We start from the raw sequence: 12,513 nt of genomic DNA on the forward strand, positions 1-12,513 counted from the left end.
CTCTGTAAAGCCAGAGCTGCGCCTAGCTTACAGGAAGTGCTTGGGAAATAAACTTTTAATGCTTAGTGATATGATTGTATCTATTTCAGGTGAATGAACTCCAGAATTTATCAAGTGCTGAGGTTGTTGTCCCCCGTGACCAGACACCTGATGAGAATGATCAAGTCGTTGTCAAAATAACTGGCCACTTCTATGCTTGCCAGGCAAGTGGCTTCTAAAAGGACAAGCTCTGAAGCTCTATCCTAGGGCTACCATTGTGCATGTATGAGTGAGCCTCTTCGGTGCTCATGGGTCATAGTGTTGGGTGGGGATTGAAGTGTGCTGTTCCTGCTGCTAACCAGGCTAGCCTTGAACTCCTAGGCTCCAGAGAGCCCACACCTCAGCTTCTGTCCTCACGCACCGCTGAGCCTGGCTGAGCTTGGCACAGCTAGTTTTCCTTTCAGCCAGCACACTGTTAAGTACTGGGCTCACGGATTTCACCTTGATGCTGTTGCAATAGAGTAGCTTGGTAACTTTGGACCGTGCAGATTCTATGAAGTTCTATCCTTTTGTAGGTTGCCCAGAGGAAAATTCAGGAAATTCTGACTCAGGTAAAGCAGCACCAACAGCAGAAAGCTCTGCAGAGTGGAGCACCTCAGTCAAGGCGGAAGTAAAGGCTCAGGAGACAGCCACCACAGAGGCAGGCGCCAAACCAAAGACAGATCTGCTTAACCAACAGACGGGCGCTGACCCACCCAGAATCACATGCACGAGTTTTTACCTAGCTGGTTGTTTCTGAGGACCAGGCAACTCGAACTCCTGTCTCTGTGAGAATGTATACTTTATGCTCTCTGAAATATATGACACCCAGCTTTAAAAAAAGAAAAAAAGTGGGGGTAGGGAAAGAGAACTCTGCACTTCCCTTGTGATATCAGAGTATAACAAATGTGCTAATTTTTCTTAATATCCTTCCATAATGCCAAAAATTGGCATAAATGGTACATTCACTAAATTTATCAAATAAATTTAAAACTAGGTCGTTCCTAAGTCCAATTGTTGAAGTTGGATCAAAGTAGAACTGTCACAGGAACACAGCGTGAAGCCATCAGAATAGAAGAGCTGTTGCTTCCTGTTACTCTAACACTAACGTAGTTAACCTAAGGGAAGTGCCAGCCGCTGTTGGCGGGGTATTCAGCGTGCATTTTTACTCAACTACCTCAGGTATTCAGTAATACAGTTAAAAGCAAAATTATTCCTTTTTTGAAAATTTTATATACTTTATAAAAACTCCAACTGTTTTTTTAAAAAAAAATAAAATCTAACAGTTATCAGCTGATAGGCAAGTAATTGAAAAAGTAATTTTACGTCTGGCTGGTGACAGTAAAGTTGGAAAAATAATTTTGCATTTTTTGAGCCTTTTGACAGTAGTTGGAAAGTCCACTAAATGTTCAAAGACAAGGAGCAGTGCCTATTCTCGGAGAGCAGCAATACCATGTATCCCTTTGTTCATATGTGGGAAGGCTGTTGATGGTGCTGACCATGCAGCGTGGCGGCAGGTCTGGGACTGTTAGTATAAAGGGCCCAGAAGATGTGGGGATTTGTGTTTAAGCTATGTGTGGGAATTCGTAAATGCTTTGTGCTTTGACTGTCACCACGGAAAGAAGTGTGTCAGTGAAGAAATGCAGAATTTAAACAAAACCAGCTTGAGTTTGTTTCACAGGATGCTCAGCTTGCCAACACACGTGAGCTCAGACTGTACTCTGAGCAGACATGGAAAGAATTGCTCTGTGAAGACCAGGGGGAGTCAGGCGGTATGACGGTACTGAAGGGCAACAGAAGCTCCATGTCCTTGTGCCTGGCACTGTCACGAGCCTCGGCTATTTTGAAGGTTTTTAAACAGTGGAAGAACTAAGTCCACCAAATGTCTTCCATGAAATGTAGCAGAGCTTTTGTCTACCCTGCAGCTATGTTGACAGTGAGTCAAGGTAGGGCATCCAGCGGACAATTCTGACTTCCCTTTGCCCTTCCATAACTTAGTGGCAAAGCCCTGTGTGGATACTTGTGGGTGTGGGTGGTCCTCAAGGCCATGCTGCTTTCTGAATCGTTTTTGTTGCCATGTTCATAAGGTGGTTACAGTCGTATTACACTGACCTTGAGGGTATTATGTAACCCTTCAAAAAATCACTTTGCCTCACTTGTGTTTCAGGATTAAACTTTACATGCTTTTAAGTTTTTCTGAACATCAGCATATCATTTAGACATTGTGAAGATGGTTTCCTAAACATTTTCATAAAACCAGTCTATTTTGTAGTTTTAGCCAAAAAGTGCCCCCTTTTTACAACTGGATTCATCTAGCATTTTCATATAATGGATTTAAACTGCTTAATAAAATGTGACCTGCTCTCCTGCTTGGATCTCAGGGGAGGTATGCTTAAGGCCAGAGCTCTTCCTCAGTATTTGATTTTTCCAGTGTTTGTTTTTTTAAAAACTGACAGGTGCTACATTTCTATCTGTTGGTTTCAATTCTGCCATATTTCATGTCTAGCCTTTTAGAGTGGCCAATCATGTTTTACTTTCACTTAAGCACTGGTGGTCTGGAGTACCTGGTACTGAGTAACTATAATTGTGTTTTGTGTTCACCATATACAGATCATTTCTCATCTGTAGTGTGCCCCAAATGCAGCTTCATTTTCCAGGTCCCCTGATGCAGAATAAAGCTTTCATCATAAGCCACAGCTTCTGTAGTGTGTTTTCATTCAGATGATTGTTCTTGAGTTCTTTTCTATGATATCTTAGAGTAAACAGTAATCTACCAGTGAGTTATTTTTTCAGCTCCTGGTACAAAATATGAACCTTGGTTGTCCCATTTAATACAAGCATTGTACTTGTACCACCTGGGAGCACTCTGGAAGGGTTATAGAAACGCTACCCTCGTACCCTGCTACTTACTACTGTCCTCAGACATCTCTGGGGAAGGGAGGAAGGCTGATATGGGTGGGGTTTTTTGTACTTTTTTTTTTTTTCCAGGCTTTGGCCATACCAAGGCAAAGAGGATTTGCATTTAAACAAAATGAATAATCTGAACAGAGAAGTGGATCCATCATGGGATCAGTGCTACCCGAGGCAGCATGCTAGACTCTCAAAAGTAAAGACAGTGTGCTGGAACACTGAGGTTGAATTGCTGGTTCCTGGTCTGTGAGCTGATTTACCCAGTCTCCGCACAGCTACCATTGTGAGTGTCCAGAGGCAGGCGAGAACTTGCAGTGACCAAGCAGATGGGGCTAGGACTGTATGTGCACATGGCTCGGTCGAGTCAAAGGGATGGACGGCATTAGCTTTGTTTTATTTACATTTGAACTCCATTGGAGTCAGGGATGAAGTGTCATCTTCTAGTCCAAGAATGAAGTCTTCAGGTAACGTCTCAGCTGTTATCTGAGCTAACTGGTCATCAAAAGAACGTAGAGTCCATAATTTCTCTAATTCGTAGGTTTCTCTGGTTTCTGGAAGCATCAAATGGATCACCATACTGCCTATCAGGAACAGACAAAAATTCCAATGAAGAAAATTCATTACTTATATTTTTATCAGTGCACATTCCTCACCTCCGACTTCTCAGAAGGGCAAATGGGAGACCCCTTCCTTGCAAAGTGACACTGTGGCTTTGTTAGAACATCTGCCACTTAGCATGGAAATGAGGTCACCTTGTAGTTTGAATGATGGTTGCTAACTTTAATCCATGGAATGCAAGTTGGGTCGGTCAGGTTCCTCTTTTCTGTACATCTTGTGAGCAAAGGTTTCAAAGTCAATGGTCCTACCAGACAGGGCTTGCCTCAGGACAGCTGTGCTCACAGCAGAGCTTCAGTGCCCACAGACATCTTTGTTTTACTGCAGAGAGGGGGTGGATACTGCTAATAAGCATCCTGTTCTGCACTATGTAAGATGTCCCCAAGCACACAGAAAATATGTGACAAAGCTGGGAAACCCTGGCCTACAGCCTTGCAAAGCACGTGTCTCACAGCACAGCAGGAAAGTGGGCCTGCTTCCTCCTACACACACATCTTCTGGCCTGTGAGCTACCCTATGGGCTCTAGGCTCAGACAGCCAGCACACAGTTTACTGGTCATGGCCATTGCCATAAGAGACACTATGCTTTTCCAAAATGGTCTTGTCTTCATGAAACTGGAGTGACAACTTGTAAGGTAGCAAGTTTCATGTCAATGTGACACAACTATAGTCATCTGAAAGGAGAGATCCTCAACTGAGAAAATGCCTCCAGAAGTGGGCTGTAAGGCAAGCCAATAGGACATTTTCTTAATTAGTGCCCAGGGGTCCTGGGTTATATGATAGCAGGCTGAGCAAGCCAGTAAGCAGCACTCATCCATGGCCACTTCATCAGCTCCTGCTTCCAGGTGCCTTCCTGCCCTGACTCCTTTCAATGATGAACTGTTATATGGAAGTGTGAAGGAGACACATCCTTCTCTCCCCAAGTTACCTTTGGTCATGGTGTTTCACCACAGCAGTCATAACCCTAATTATGAAGCTTGCAAGTAGGCTAAAATCTCAGACACTTGCTGCCTGGCCCCAGAGCAAGTTCACAGCTACTGCTTCCCTTAGTAGTTCCCAAACTGTGATATCTTAATACACTGTTACTCATGTGTGTGGTCCTTACATACAAGGCATACAGCACGTGTTCTACCAAGAGTGAACACATTCTTCCAGAGTTCTTTGGGTAGGCAAAACTCTCACATGTGACTAATACTACCTGATAGAATCAAATCAAACTTTTATTACATGAAACAAATTCAAAATTATTACACTGATATGTACTCACCAATTTTATTTCTACCTTTTTGCAGCTGAAAACAGTTTAAATAAAGGGTATTTATTTGTAAACTGCACACTAGTAACTTACCGAAGTCCACACACAGCCAGTCGTCAGTGTCCTTCCCCTCGATCTTGACATGTGGATCGCTTCTGCACTTCAGGTGTTTATACTGAAAAACAAGCCATGCGTTTAGGGAGGGAGAAAAGTCTCGGCTCCTACTGTCCAGGGACAGACTGAATTTAGGGATTAATTCACTTCTCACAGACATCATCTGCCACATGATTCATTAGTTTAGAGAAAATAATTTCCTGCCCTAACCTTCTCCTTGGCTGCGTTTCAAATGACTGCTCACAGAATGGCAGCACTGACAAGGAATTCATATGCAGAAAACACAACTCTTCACAACAAAACAGACTTTTAAAAAACACATAATGTATAGATGAACAGACATTCTCCAAAAGAACTTACAGCACAGTGGTGATCACATTACTAATAATGCAAGCCCACACTACAGCATGCTATTTCACACCCATGTGGATGCCTGCTATCAGGAAAGCAAAGTGGCGATTCTGATCAGAATGTGGAAAAAACTGACACTTATAGTGACAACGGAAACTATAGTGTAGTCAGCTGTATATAACAGTCCGTAAAAAGTTAAAAACTGCACACAGGACATTCAGGCCTTTGGCTCTAGCCAGATCAGACAGCACCAGGTGATCAGGCCTTTCTGGCCTCTTGTGGTCCAGAGAATGCCATCTGTCTAGGCCTCTAGCTTCTGAGGATCAGAAATCACTCAGCAGGCAGGACTCCAGCCTCAGGTCAGTGCAGGAACCTTGACTCCCAGCTGCCTGTGACCCTGATAGACTGGGGCTTTGGTTCCAGTGGTATCTAAGGTCAGTGTGGTGTGGAGTTCTGACTTGTAAGATCCCAGGGGTCACTGCAGGATCCTGAGTACACTGCTATGCTCTCAGAGGTTACTTTAGGCCTGAGGCTATAATCATAACCCCCCCAACCCAGGTGGTAGATTTCACTGGGTCTGAAGTTTAGTATCCTTTCTTTAGCAGTTCAAACTACATGGTTGCCTTAGAGCTTAGTGTGTAGGTCAGCCTTTGGTCCTGATGACACATGCCCAAGACAGGATTACTTCAGCAACTCAATTTCGGTAATCAATACTAAGTTTTACTAACAGCTAAATTTCAGGCAGATGTTCCTCTTAATGCTGTGACCCTTTAATATAGTTCCTCTTATGATGACCCCAACCATAACATTTTTATTGGTACTTCATAACTCCTTTTGCTGTTCTTAGGAATCATAATGTAAATATCTGATTTCTGATCACCTTATGTGACCCCCATGAAAGTGATTTAACAGTTACTAAATTGAAGGTGAAACCCTAAAATGTGGAAGAAAAAATTAGCAAGGAGATTGAAACATTGAAAACAATCAAAAGGGAAATGAAGGAAGGGAACTTGAAAAGAGATAGTTAATCAAATAAAAAACACATAACATCGTTAACAGACAAGGCTGTGCAGAACAATTCCACTGTAACCAAATGGGCTGGAAAGCAAGATTAGATCAACATATACAAATCAATAAATATAATACACCATATAAGTAAGCTTAAGGAAAGAAACCACAATCATTTCAATTGATGCTGAAAAGGTTCAGCGTGACTTTGTGATAAAAGTTCTGGAGACTGTACGAATAGATGCCATATATACCTCAACATAAGCAAGGCCACTACATACAACCATAAACTGGTAGCCAACATTAGGCTGAATGGAGACAATCAGGACCAAGAATGCTCACTCAACTGCTTATGTAATCCAGTACTGCAAGTCTTAGCTACAGAGATCAGATAAGAGAAAGACATAAAAGAGATAAAGTAGGAAAGAAGTCAAACTAGGCCAGGCATGGTACCACACACCTTTGCCTCCAGCTGGAGGTCGAGCAGAGACAGGCACATAAGCTCTGAGAGGCCAGCCTGGTCTACAAAGTTCCAGAACTGCCAGGGCTACACACTAAAACCTTGTCTTGAAAAACCAAAAAGTCAAACTGTCTCAATTTGCAAATAAAGTGGTTGTGATGGTGACACCTTTAATCCAGCACCCAAGAAGCAGAAGTAGATGGATCTCTGTGAGTTCCAGGCCAGCCAGTGCTTCACAGCTGAGACCTAGTCGATAAATAAATAAATAAATAAACGGCAAACCAGCCCCTACATGAAATAGCATTATTCTTTACATAAAAGACCTATAAGTCTACTAAAAAAACCTTTTGAGCCTAATAAAAACTTAAGGTACAGAATATAAAGTCAATCTGTATAAGTAATTTTTAATCACCTTTGTGTGTGTGTGTGTGTGTGTGTGTGTGTACAATAATTTGAGTAAGCAAATGGGAAACACATTAAAAATAACTTCAAAAAATCAAATATTTAGGAATTGTGATGGTTTATATATGCTCTGCCCAGGGAGTGGCACTATTAGAAGGTGTGGCCCTGATGGAGTGGGTGTGTCACTGTGGGTGTGGGCTATAAGACCCTCACCCTGGCTGCCTGGAAGTGACTATTCTGCTAGTAGCCTTCGGATGAAGATGTAGAACTCTCAGTTCCTGTTGCACCATGTCTGCCTGGATGATGCCATGCTCCCACCTTGAAGATAATGAACCCAATCTCTGAACCTATAAGCCAGCCCCAACGAAATGTCCTTATAAGAGTCATGGTGTCTGTTCACAGCAGCAAAACCTAAGATAGGGATATATGAAGTTAAAGAAGAGAAGGATCTCTACAACAGAAATTCAAGACAAAAAAAAAAAAATCACAGAAGACACTCAAAAGGACAGACTTTCCCTGCTCCTGGATTGGCAGATAATGTGAAAATGATTTTACTATCAGAGTTATTTTACCAATTTAATGCAATACCTCTCAAAATTCCAGTGCTATACTTCACAGGTTTAGAAAAAAAAATAATGGAAGAAGAAAAGCCCATGAACAGCCAACGCAGTCCTAGGGAGCAGAGCGCTGCTGACCCCGAGTTACACTGGTGGAGACGGCCTGCTCTGGGTATTAAGATGAACAAGTGGGGCTGGACAGCTGGCCCTGTGGTTGAGAGCCTGTATTGCTGTGGTTGGGAGCCTGTATTGCTTTTGAAGGGCCTGGTTCAGTTCCCTGCACCACAACCATCAGTAACTCCAGTGCCAGGGCATCAAACACCACCTTCTGACCTCCAAAGGCACCAGGCACACAAGTGGTGTACATACATACATGCAAGCAAAATACTCAGATTCATAAAATTTAAAAATCTAAAAAATTATAATAAATAGACGTGTAGGCCAATGGGATAGTAGAAAACCCAGAAATAAAAAGCTATGCTGTGCCTACTTAATTTTAAGGAAGACAAAAACAGGTATTGGGGAAATGGCAGGTTCAGCAAAAAACTGAACCTCAGTAAAACTGGCCATCCACCTGCAGAAAACAGCAACTCAGCTCACGGATCCATGGCCTTTAATTTAAAACATGAAAGAGTGAAGCTTACAGGAACTAGCTCCAAGGATCAACAGATGGGGCTACTCGGAAATAAAAGACTTTGAGTCTGGTTAATTTCACACTGTGGTGTTTATTATTCACGGGTTCTCTATAATAATTTATAATTTAAAAGAAGTTAAAAACAATGACTATATAATCCAAATATTCCACTTCTAGGTGTACACCCTAAGTTAAAGCAATAGACAGTTGTATGGCCATATGTAAAGTAGCAATCACAATAGCGGAAAGCTGGCATAACCCGAGTGCCCATCAATGGGTAAATGGGTAAATAAGAAGGTACAGACAGTAGGATGTTACTGGGCTGGGGGTACTCTGCGCAGAGCATTAGTACTCACAGATCCTGGGCTCAATCCCCACCACTGAACAAGGAAAACCAAAACAAACAAAATCTAGCACATGCTACATACAACACAGGTGAACCTTGACCACACAAGTTGAATGATATAAACTAATCATGGAAGCCTGAAAGCTATGATTCTAACTGTAAAAGTAATCTGTACTTCTTTACTCTTGTGTAACTTTTCTGAAACCTCCCAGGTTTTAAATATTCAAAAGCCTTAACACATTTGGTAACTTTTCATCCACCCCACAGTTGCATCTGAAGAGATTTTGCCTTACGACTCTCTCCACCTTTCCTGGTCTTCCTGTCTCCAAACACTTCCTAAGAGTGTTCCTCCACTTGACTGAGGGTGGTAGCGCATACCTTTAATCCCAGTATTTGAGAGGCCAAAGCTGAAGCAGGAGGATCTCTGAGTTCAAGACCAGCCTGGTCTGTAAAGTGAGTTCCAGGACAGCCATGGCTACACAGAGAAACTTCTTTTCAGTTAAAAAAAAAAAAAAGCCAAAAACAAACAAACAAACAAACAAAAAACCCACTTTCTCCACCTTCCATACTACCCTAGGTTTGCTTTCAACTCAATTTTATTTTAAAAGCCTTCTCTGGGCACCCCAGCTGTTCTTAACTGCCTTTTCTTTGTCCAATTGTTAACAAAGAGTATCTAGTCCCCCGTAGAATGGTGCCACGATCTGCCGGAAATACACTTTTTTTTTTCTTGTTCTGAATCACAATCAGTCCAACTCTTCCTTCTACTGAGACCCGTGAACTCACAGGGCAAGGACTACATGTATTTCACATTTACCTTCCAAACACTTCACAGTGTTTGGGTAACTCCTAGGCAGATGGCCTGGGTTGTCAGCTGAACAGGCTAGAGTAAGCAAGCTGGAAAGCAGGTTCCTCCATAGGTTTCTGCTTCAGGTTCCTGCCTGAGGTTCCTACCATGGCTTCTCTTAATGAAGGGCTATAACCTGTAAGCTAAAAAGACAAACACCCTGCCTCAGATGCTTTCCTTCATGGTTGTTACCACAGCACAGAAAGCAAACCGGGACAAGAAGCGTTGCCCAGAACTTTTTGGAAATTATGGAAATTTATATGGCTATCCAGTATAGTAGAAAACACAGCCGCAGGTGGGAATCAGATGTCTGAAAGCAGCAAGCGTAACTGAGGAACACTTCAGAGTATCCTCTCCATTGGAGTGGAGAGAGCTGAGCAGTTAAGAGCAGCTGTTGCTCTAGTAGAGGACCCAAGTTTGGCAGTCATGTCTGGTGACTCGTGTGCATATACCCACACAGAAGCATACACATCCATATAATTTGAAGACAGGGTTTCTCTGTGTAGCTCTGGCTGTCCTGGACTCTGTAGACTTGGCTAGCTTCAAATTCGATCTGTCTGCCTCCACCACCCAAGAAACTGGGATTAAAGATGTGTCACCACACACACCTAAATCAAAATGAGTCTAAGGGCTTGAGAGTTGACCTAGAGGTTAAGAGCATGGGCTCAATTCCCAACATGGAGGTCCACAACTTCCTTTGGCTCCAGTTCTGGAGGACACATGCTTTCCTCTTAGGTATACATATGATATAAAAAATAAAAATAAACCTTTAAATCTTTTAAATAATTTTTAAAAACCTTTCAATAGCTAGAGGCTATCACACTGGTGCTGCCCTAGAACAAACTCATACAGTCTTCTGACTTGTTTCAGATGTTATTAATTTTTCTTGTCACAAAAGACATGAATTAGAAATTATCCGAACTTGGGGCTGGAGAGATGGCTCAGCAGTTAAGAGCTCTGACTGCTCTTCCAAAGGTTCTGAGTTTAATTCCCAGCGACCACCCAGTGGCTCACAACCATCTGTAATGGAATTCAATGCCCTCTTCTGGTGTGTCTGACGGTGTACTCACATACATAAAACAAATAAATAAATTTGAATAAAAAGAAATTATCTGAACTCAACAGAGCTAAGTACTTATATCCCAAACCTTTTACTCTGAGAAACCATCAAAATCAAAATCACTCTGGAAAATTCTAGAATGTGGGCTTCCTCTGTAGCCTCTTGTGTGTTACTCCCATCCTAATGTACCAAGTCACTCTCTAGGTAAAGGTTCAAAACAAAGGAGAGCATCCTACCGTCTTCACAATGTAGTGGACCATAGCATGTAAGTGTCGTGTGGAAGTCCCACTACCAATTACAAAGTAGTCTGTGTATCTCATTTCTGGAGGAACCTTGATCACACAAATGTCTCTTGCATTTTCTTGCCTCAGAAGTGAAACCAGCATATCGATGTCAAACTTGGCACCAATGTGATCTGAAATGCAGAAATGCTTGTGTCAGATGTTGGAGGGAAATACAGACCTGCATTAGTCTATGGAACCGGACTGACACAACTGCTCCTCTAAGAGTGGATTTATATCCAAAATGCTTTGGTGAATACCAGGAGGATCCCAGGTTCAATGCTAGGCTGAAATCTCAGGAAAGCAATGTCTACAGATTTTGTTTTTAAAAGACTGAAGGTGTGCTCCTCCACTCAAAACAAGACCAACCAACCAACCAACCAACCAACCAACCAACCAACCAACCAAAAATCAGCTCAAAACTGAACCTGGACCACAGTTTCTTAAAGTACTACTCGGCTTTTCTAGGCAGGATGCTCAGATTACAGACACTGAATACTGCTATTACCAAATGGAAACAGTAGCAAATGGCTTTCTACTCACTAGTTGCTGACATGAACAATATACGACAAATGCAGAGATGCTACACAACGACCAGCGGCATGATTTGGAGGAAAGTACAATATCCAAGGGGGTTGGGCACTTTAAATTGAATCACGGCCTAAAAAGGTTACTGAACTATTAATAGGGAAGTAGGCGGGTTCTCAGACAGTACCTAGTTCACAGCCTTCAACGGATATGAAGAAACGTGGCTGCTACGACTAGTGCTACTATCAGTCCATCTGCTACGACCCTGTGTAGAAGATGAGGCGGGATGAGGACCCTGGGTTATGATGCCACAGGCCGGATGTGGCCAGCGATATGACTGGGATTTTGAAGACAAGTCACCTGGCCTCCCGGTCTCTTAGCTATGCAAAGGAAAGTTGGTGCCAACCACCTCACAAAACCCTTCCAGCTCTGCGTCTGCACGAAAGGCTATTGCTCAGGCCCCTGAAGCGCACAGGGATGCCCAGGGCAGCATGGGTCAGCCCAACCACCAGCTGTCTGCCGGCGTACCTGCGGCTCCCGGCTGCAGGCGAGCATCGCCTTCGGTTCGCTCCTCAGGCTGAGGCCCATGGTGCAGGCCGCGCGGGCTCGGGGTCGGGGTCGGGGTCAGGCAGGTCGCGGGAAGCCATCTCTCTGCCTGTCTCGGAAGCCAGGGAACCGAAGACACCTCGGGGCTCGCTCTCTGGGAGAACACCCTGCGCCACAACAGCGGCCACACACGCCGCGCAGGCGACCAGCCCGGACCCATAGCTGTCCCCGTGACTTCTCTTGGGGGCGGGGCTTCCGAGCGGCTCCGGGATTCTACGTCACGAAATGGACAGGGGTTGTAACCGGAAGTGGAGATTTAGGCGGCTTGGCTGGGGAATAGTTTATTAAGGAATGACAAGGATGGTGTTGATCGTGCTAGCTTACGCTTTTATTTCCCGCACTTGGGAGGCAGAAGGATCTCTGAATTCGAGGCCAGCCTAGTCTACAGAGTGAGCTCCAGGACAGTCAGGGCTACACATAAAAATCTTGTCTCTCTTTAAAAAAAAAAAAAGGAAGGAAGGAAGAAAAAAAGTTAGCTCAAATAATCTTTATGGGGCTGATGGTTCTACAGTTAAGAGCACTGT

General features: G+C 43.4%; 2 protein-coding genes across 2 annotated transcripts in view; one reads left to right on the forward strand and one right to left on the reverse strand.

The window, feature by feature from the left end:
* Igf2bp3 (insulin like growth factor 2 mRNA binding protein 3) overlaps nucleotides 1-2,714 on the forward strand; it is a 130,767-nt gene extending 128,053 nt beyond the window's left edge. Inside the window, exons 14-15 of the mRNA XM_032906553.1 lie at nucleotides 90-203; nucleotides 555-2,714. Of these exons, the coding sequence (XP_032762444.1) occupies nucleotides 90-203; nucleotides 555-653 (213 nt within the window). The 3' untranslated portion in view covers nucleotides 654-2,714. The remainder of the gene's footprint in view (nucleotides 1-89; nucleotides 204-554) is intronic.
* A 578-nt stretch (nucleotides 2,715-3,292) lies between these two features.
* Nucleotides 3,293-12,172, reverse strand: Malsu1 (mitochondrial assembly of ribosomal large subunit 1). The gene is made up of 4 exons (XM_032906554.1): nucleotides 11,912-12,172; nucleotides 10,811-10,989; nucleotides 4,892-4,973; nucleotides 3,293-3,509 (listed from the first exon to the last, which is right to left on the reverse strand). Exons 1-4 carry the CDS (start codon nucleotides 12,147-12,149, stop codon nucleotides 3,322-3,324), a joined length of 687 nt encoding a protein of 228 aa, XP_032762445.1. The 5' UTR covers nucleotides 12,150-12,172; the 3' UTR covers nucleotides 3,293-3,321.
* Nucleotides 12,173-12,513: the final 341 nt, after the last annotated feature.

This window comes from Rattus rattus, chromosome 6 (assembly GCF_011064425.1).
Source record: "Rattus rattus isolate New Zealand chromosome 6, Rrattus_CSIRO_v1, whole genome shotgun sequence".
Lineage (NCBI taxonomy): Eukaryota > Metazoa > Chordata > Mammalia > Rodentia > Muridae > Rattus > Rattus rattus.

Bases quoted from the DNA above. Each gene is read 5' to 3' on its own strand.
- Malsu1 (XM_032906554.1), bottom strand. From the start codon at position 12,149: ATGGGTCCGGGCTGGTCGCCTGCGCGGCGTGTGTGGCCGCTGTTGTGG. The intron at 10,990-11,911 runs GTACGCCGGCAG...TCTGCATTTCAG, and splicing joins CCTGCAGCCGGGAGCCGCAG to ATCACATTGGTGCCAAGTTT. The intron at 4,974-10,810 runs GTAGGATGCTCT...CTTGTTTTTCAG, and splicing joins TCCACTACATTGTGAAGACG to TATAAACACCTGAAGTGCAG.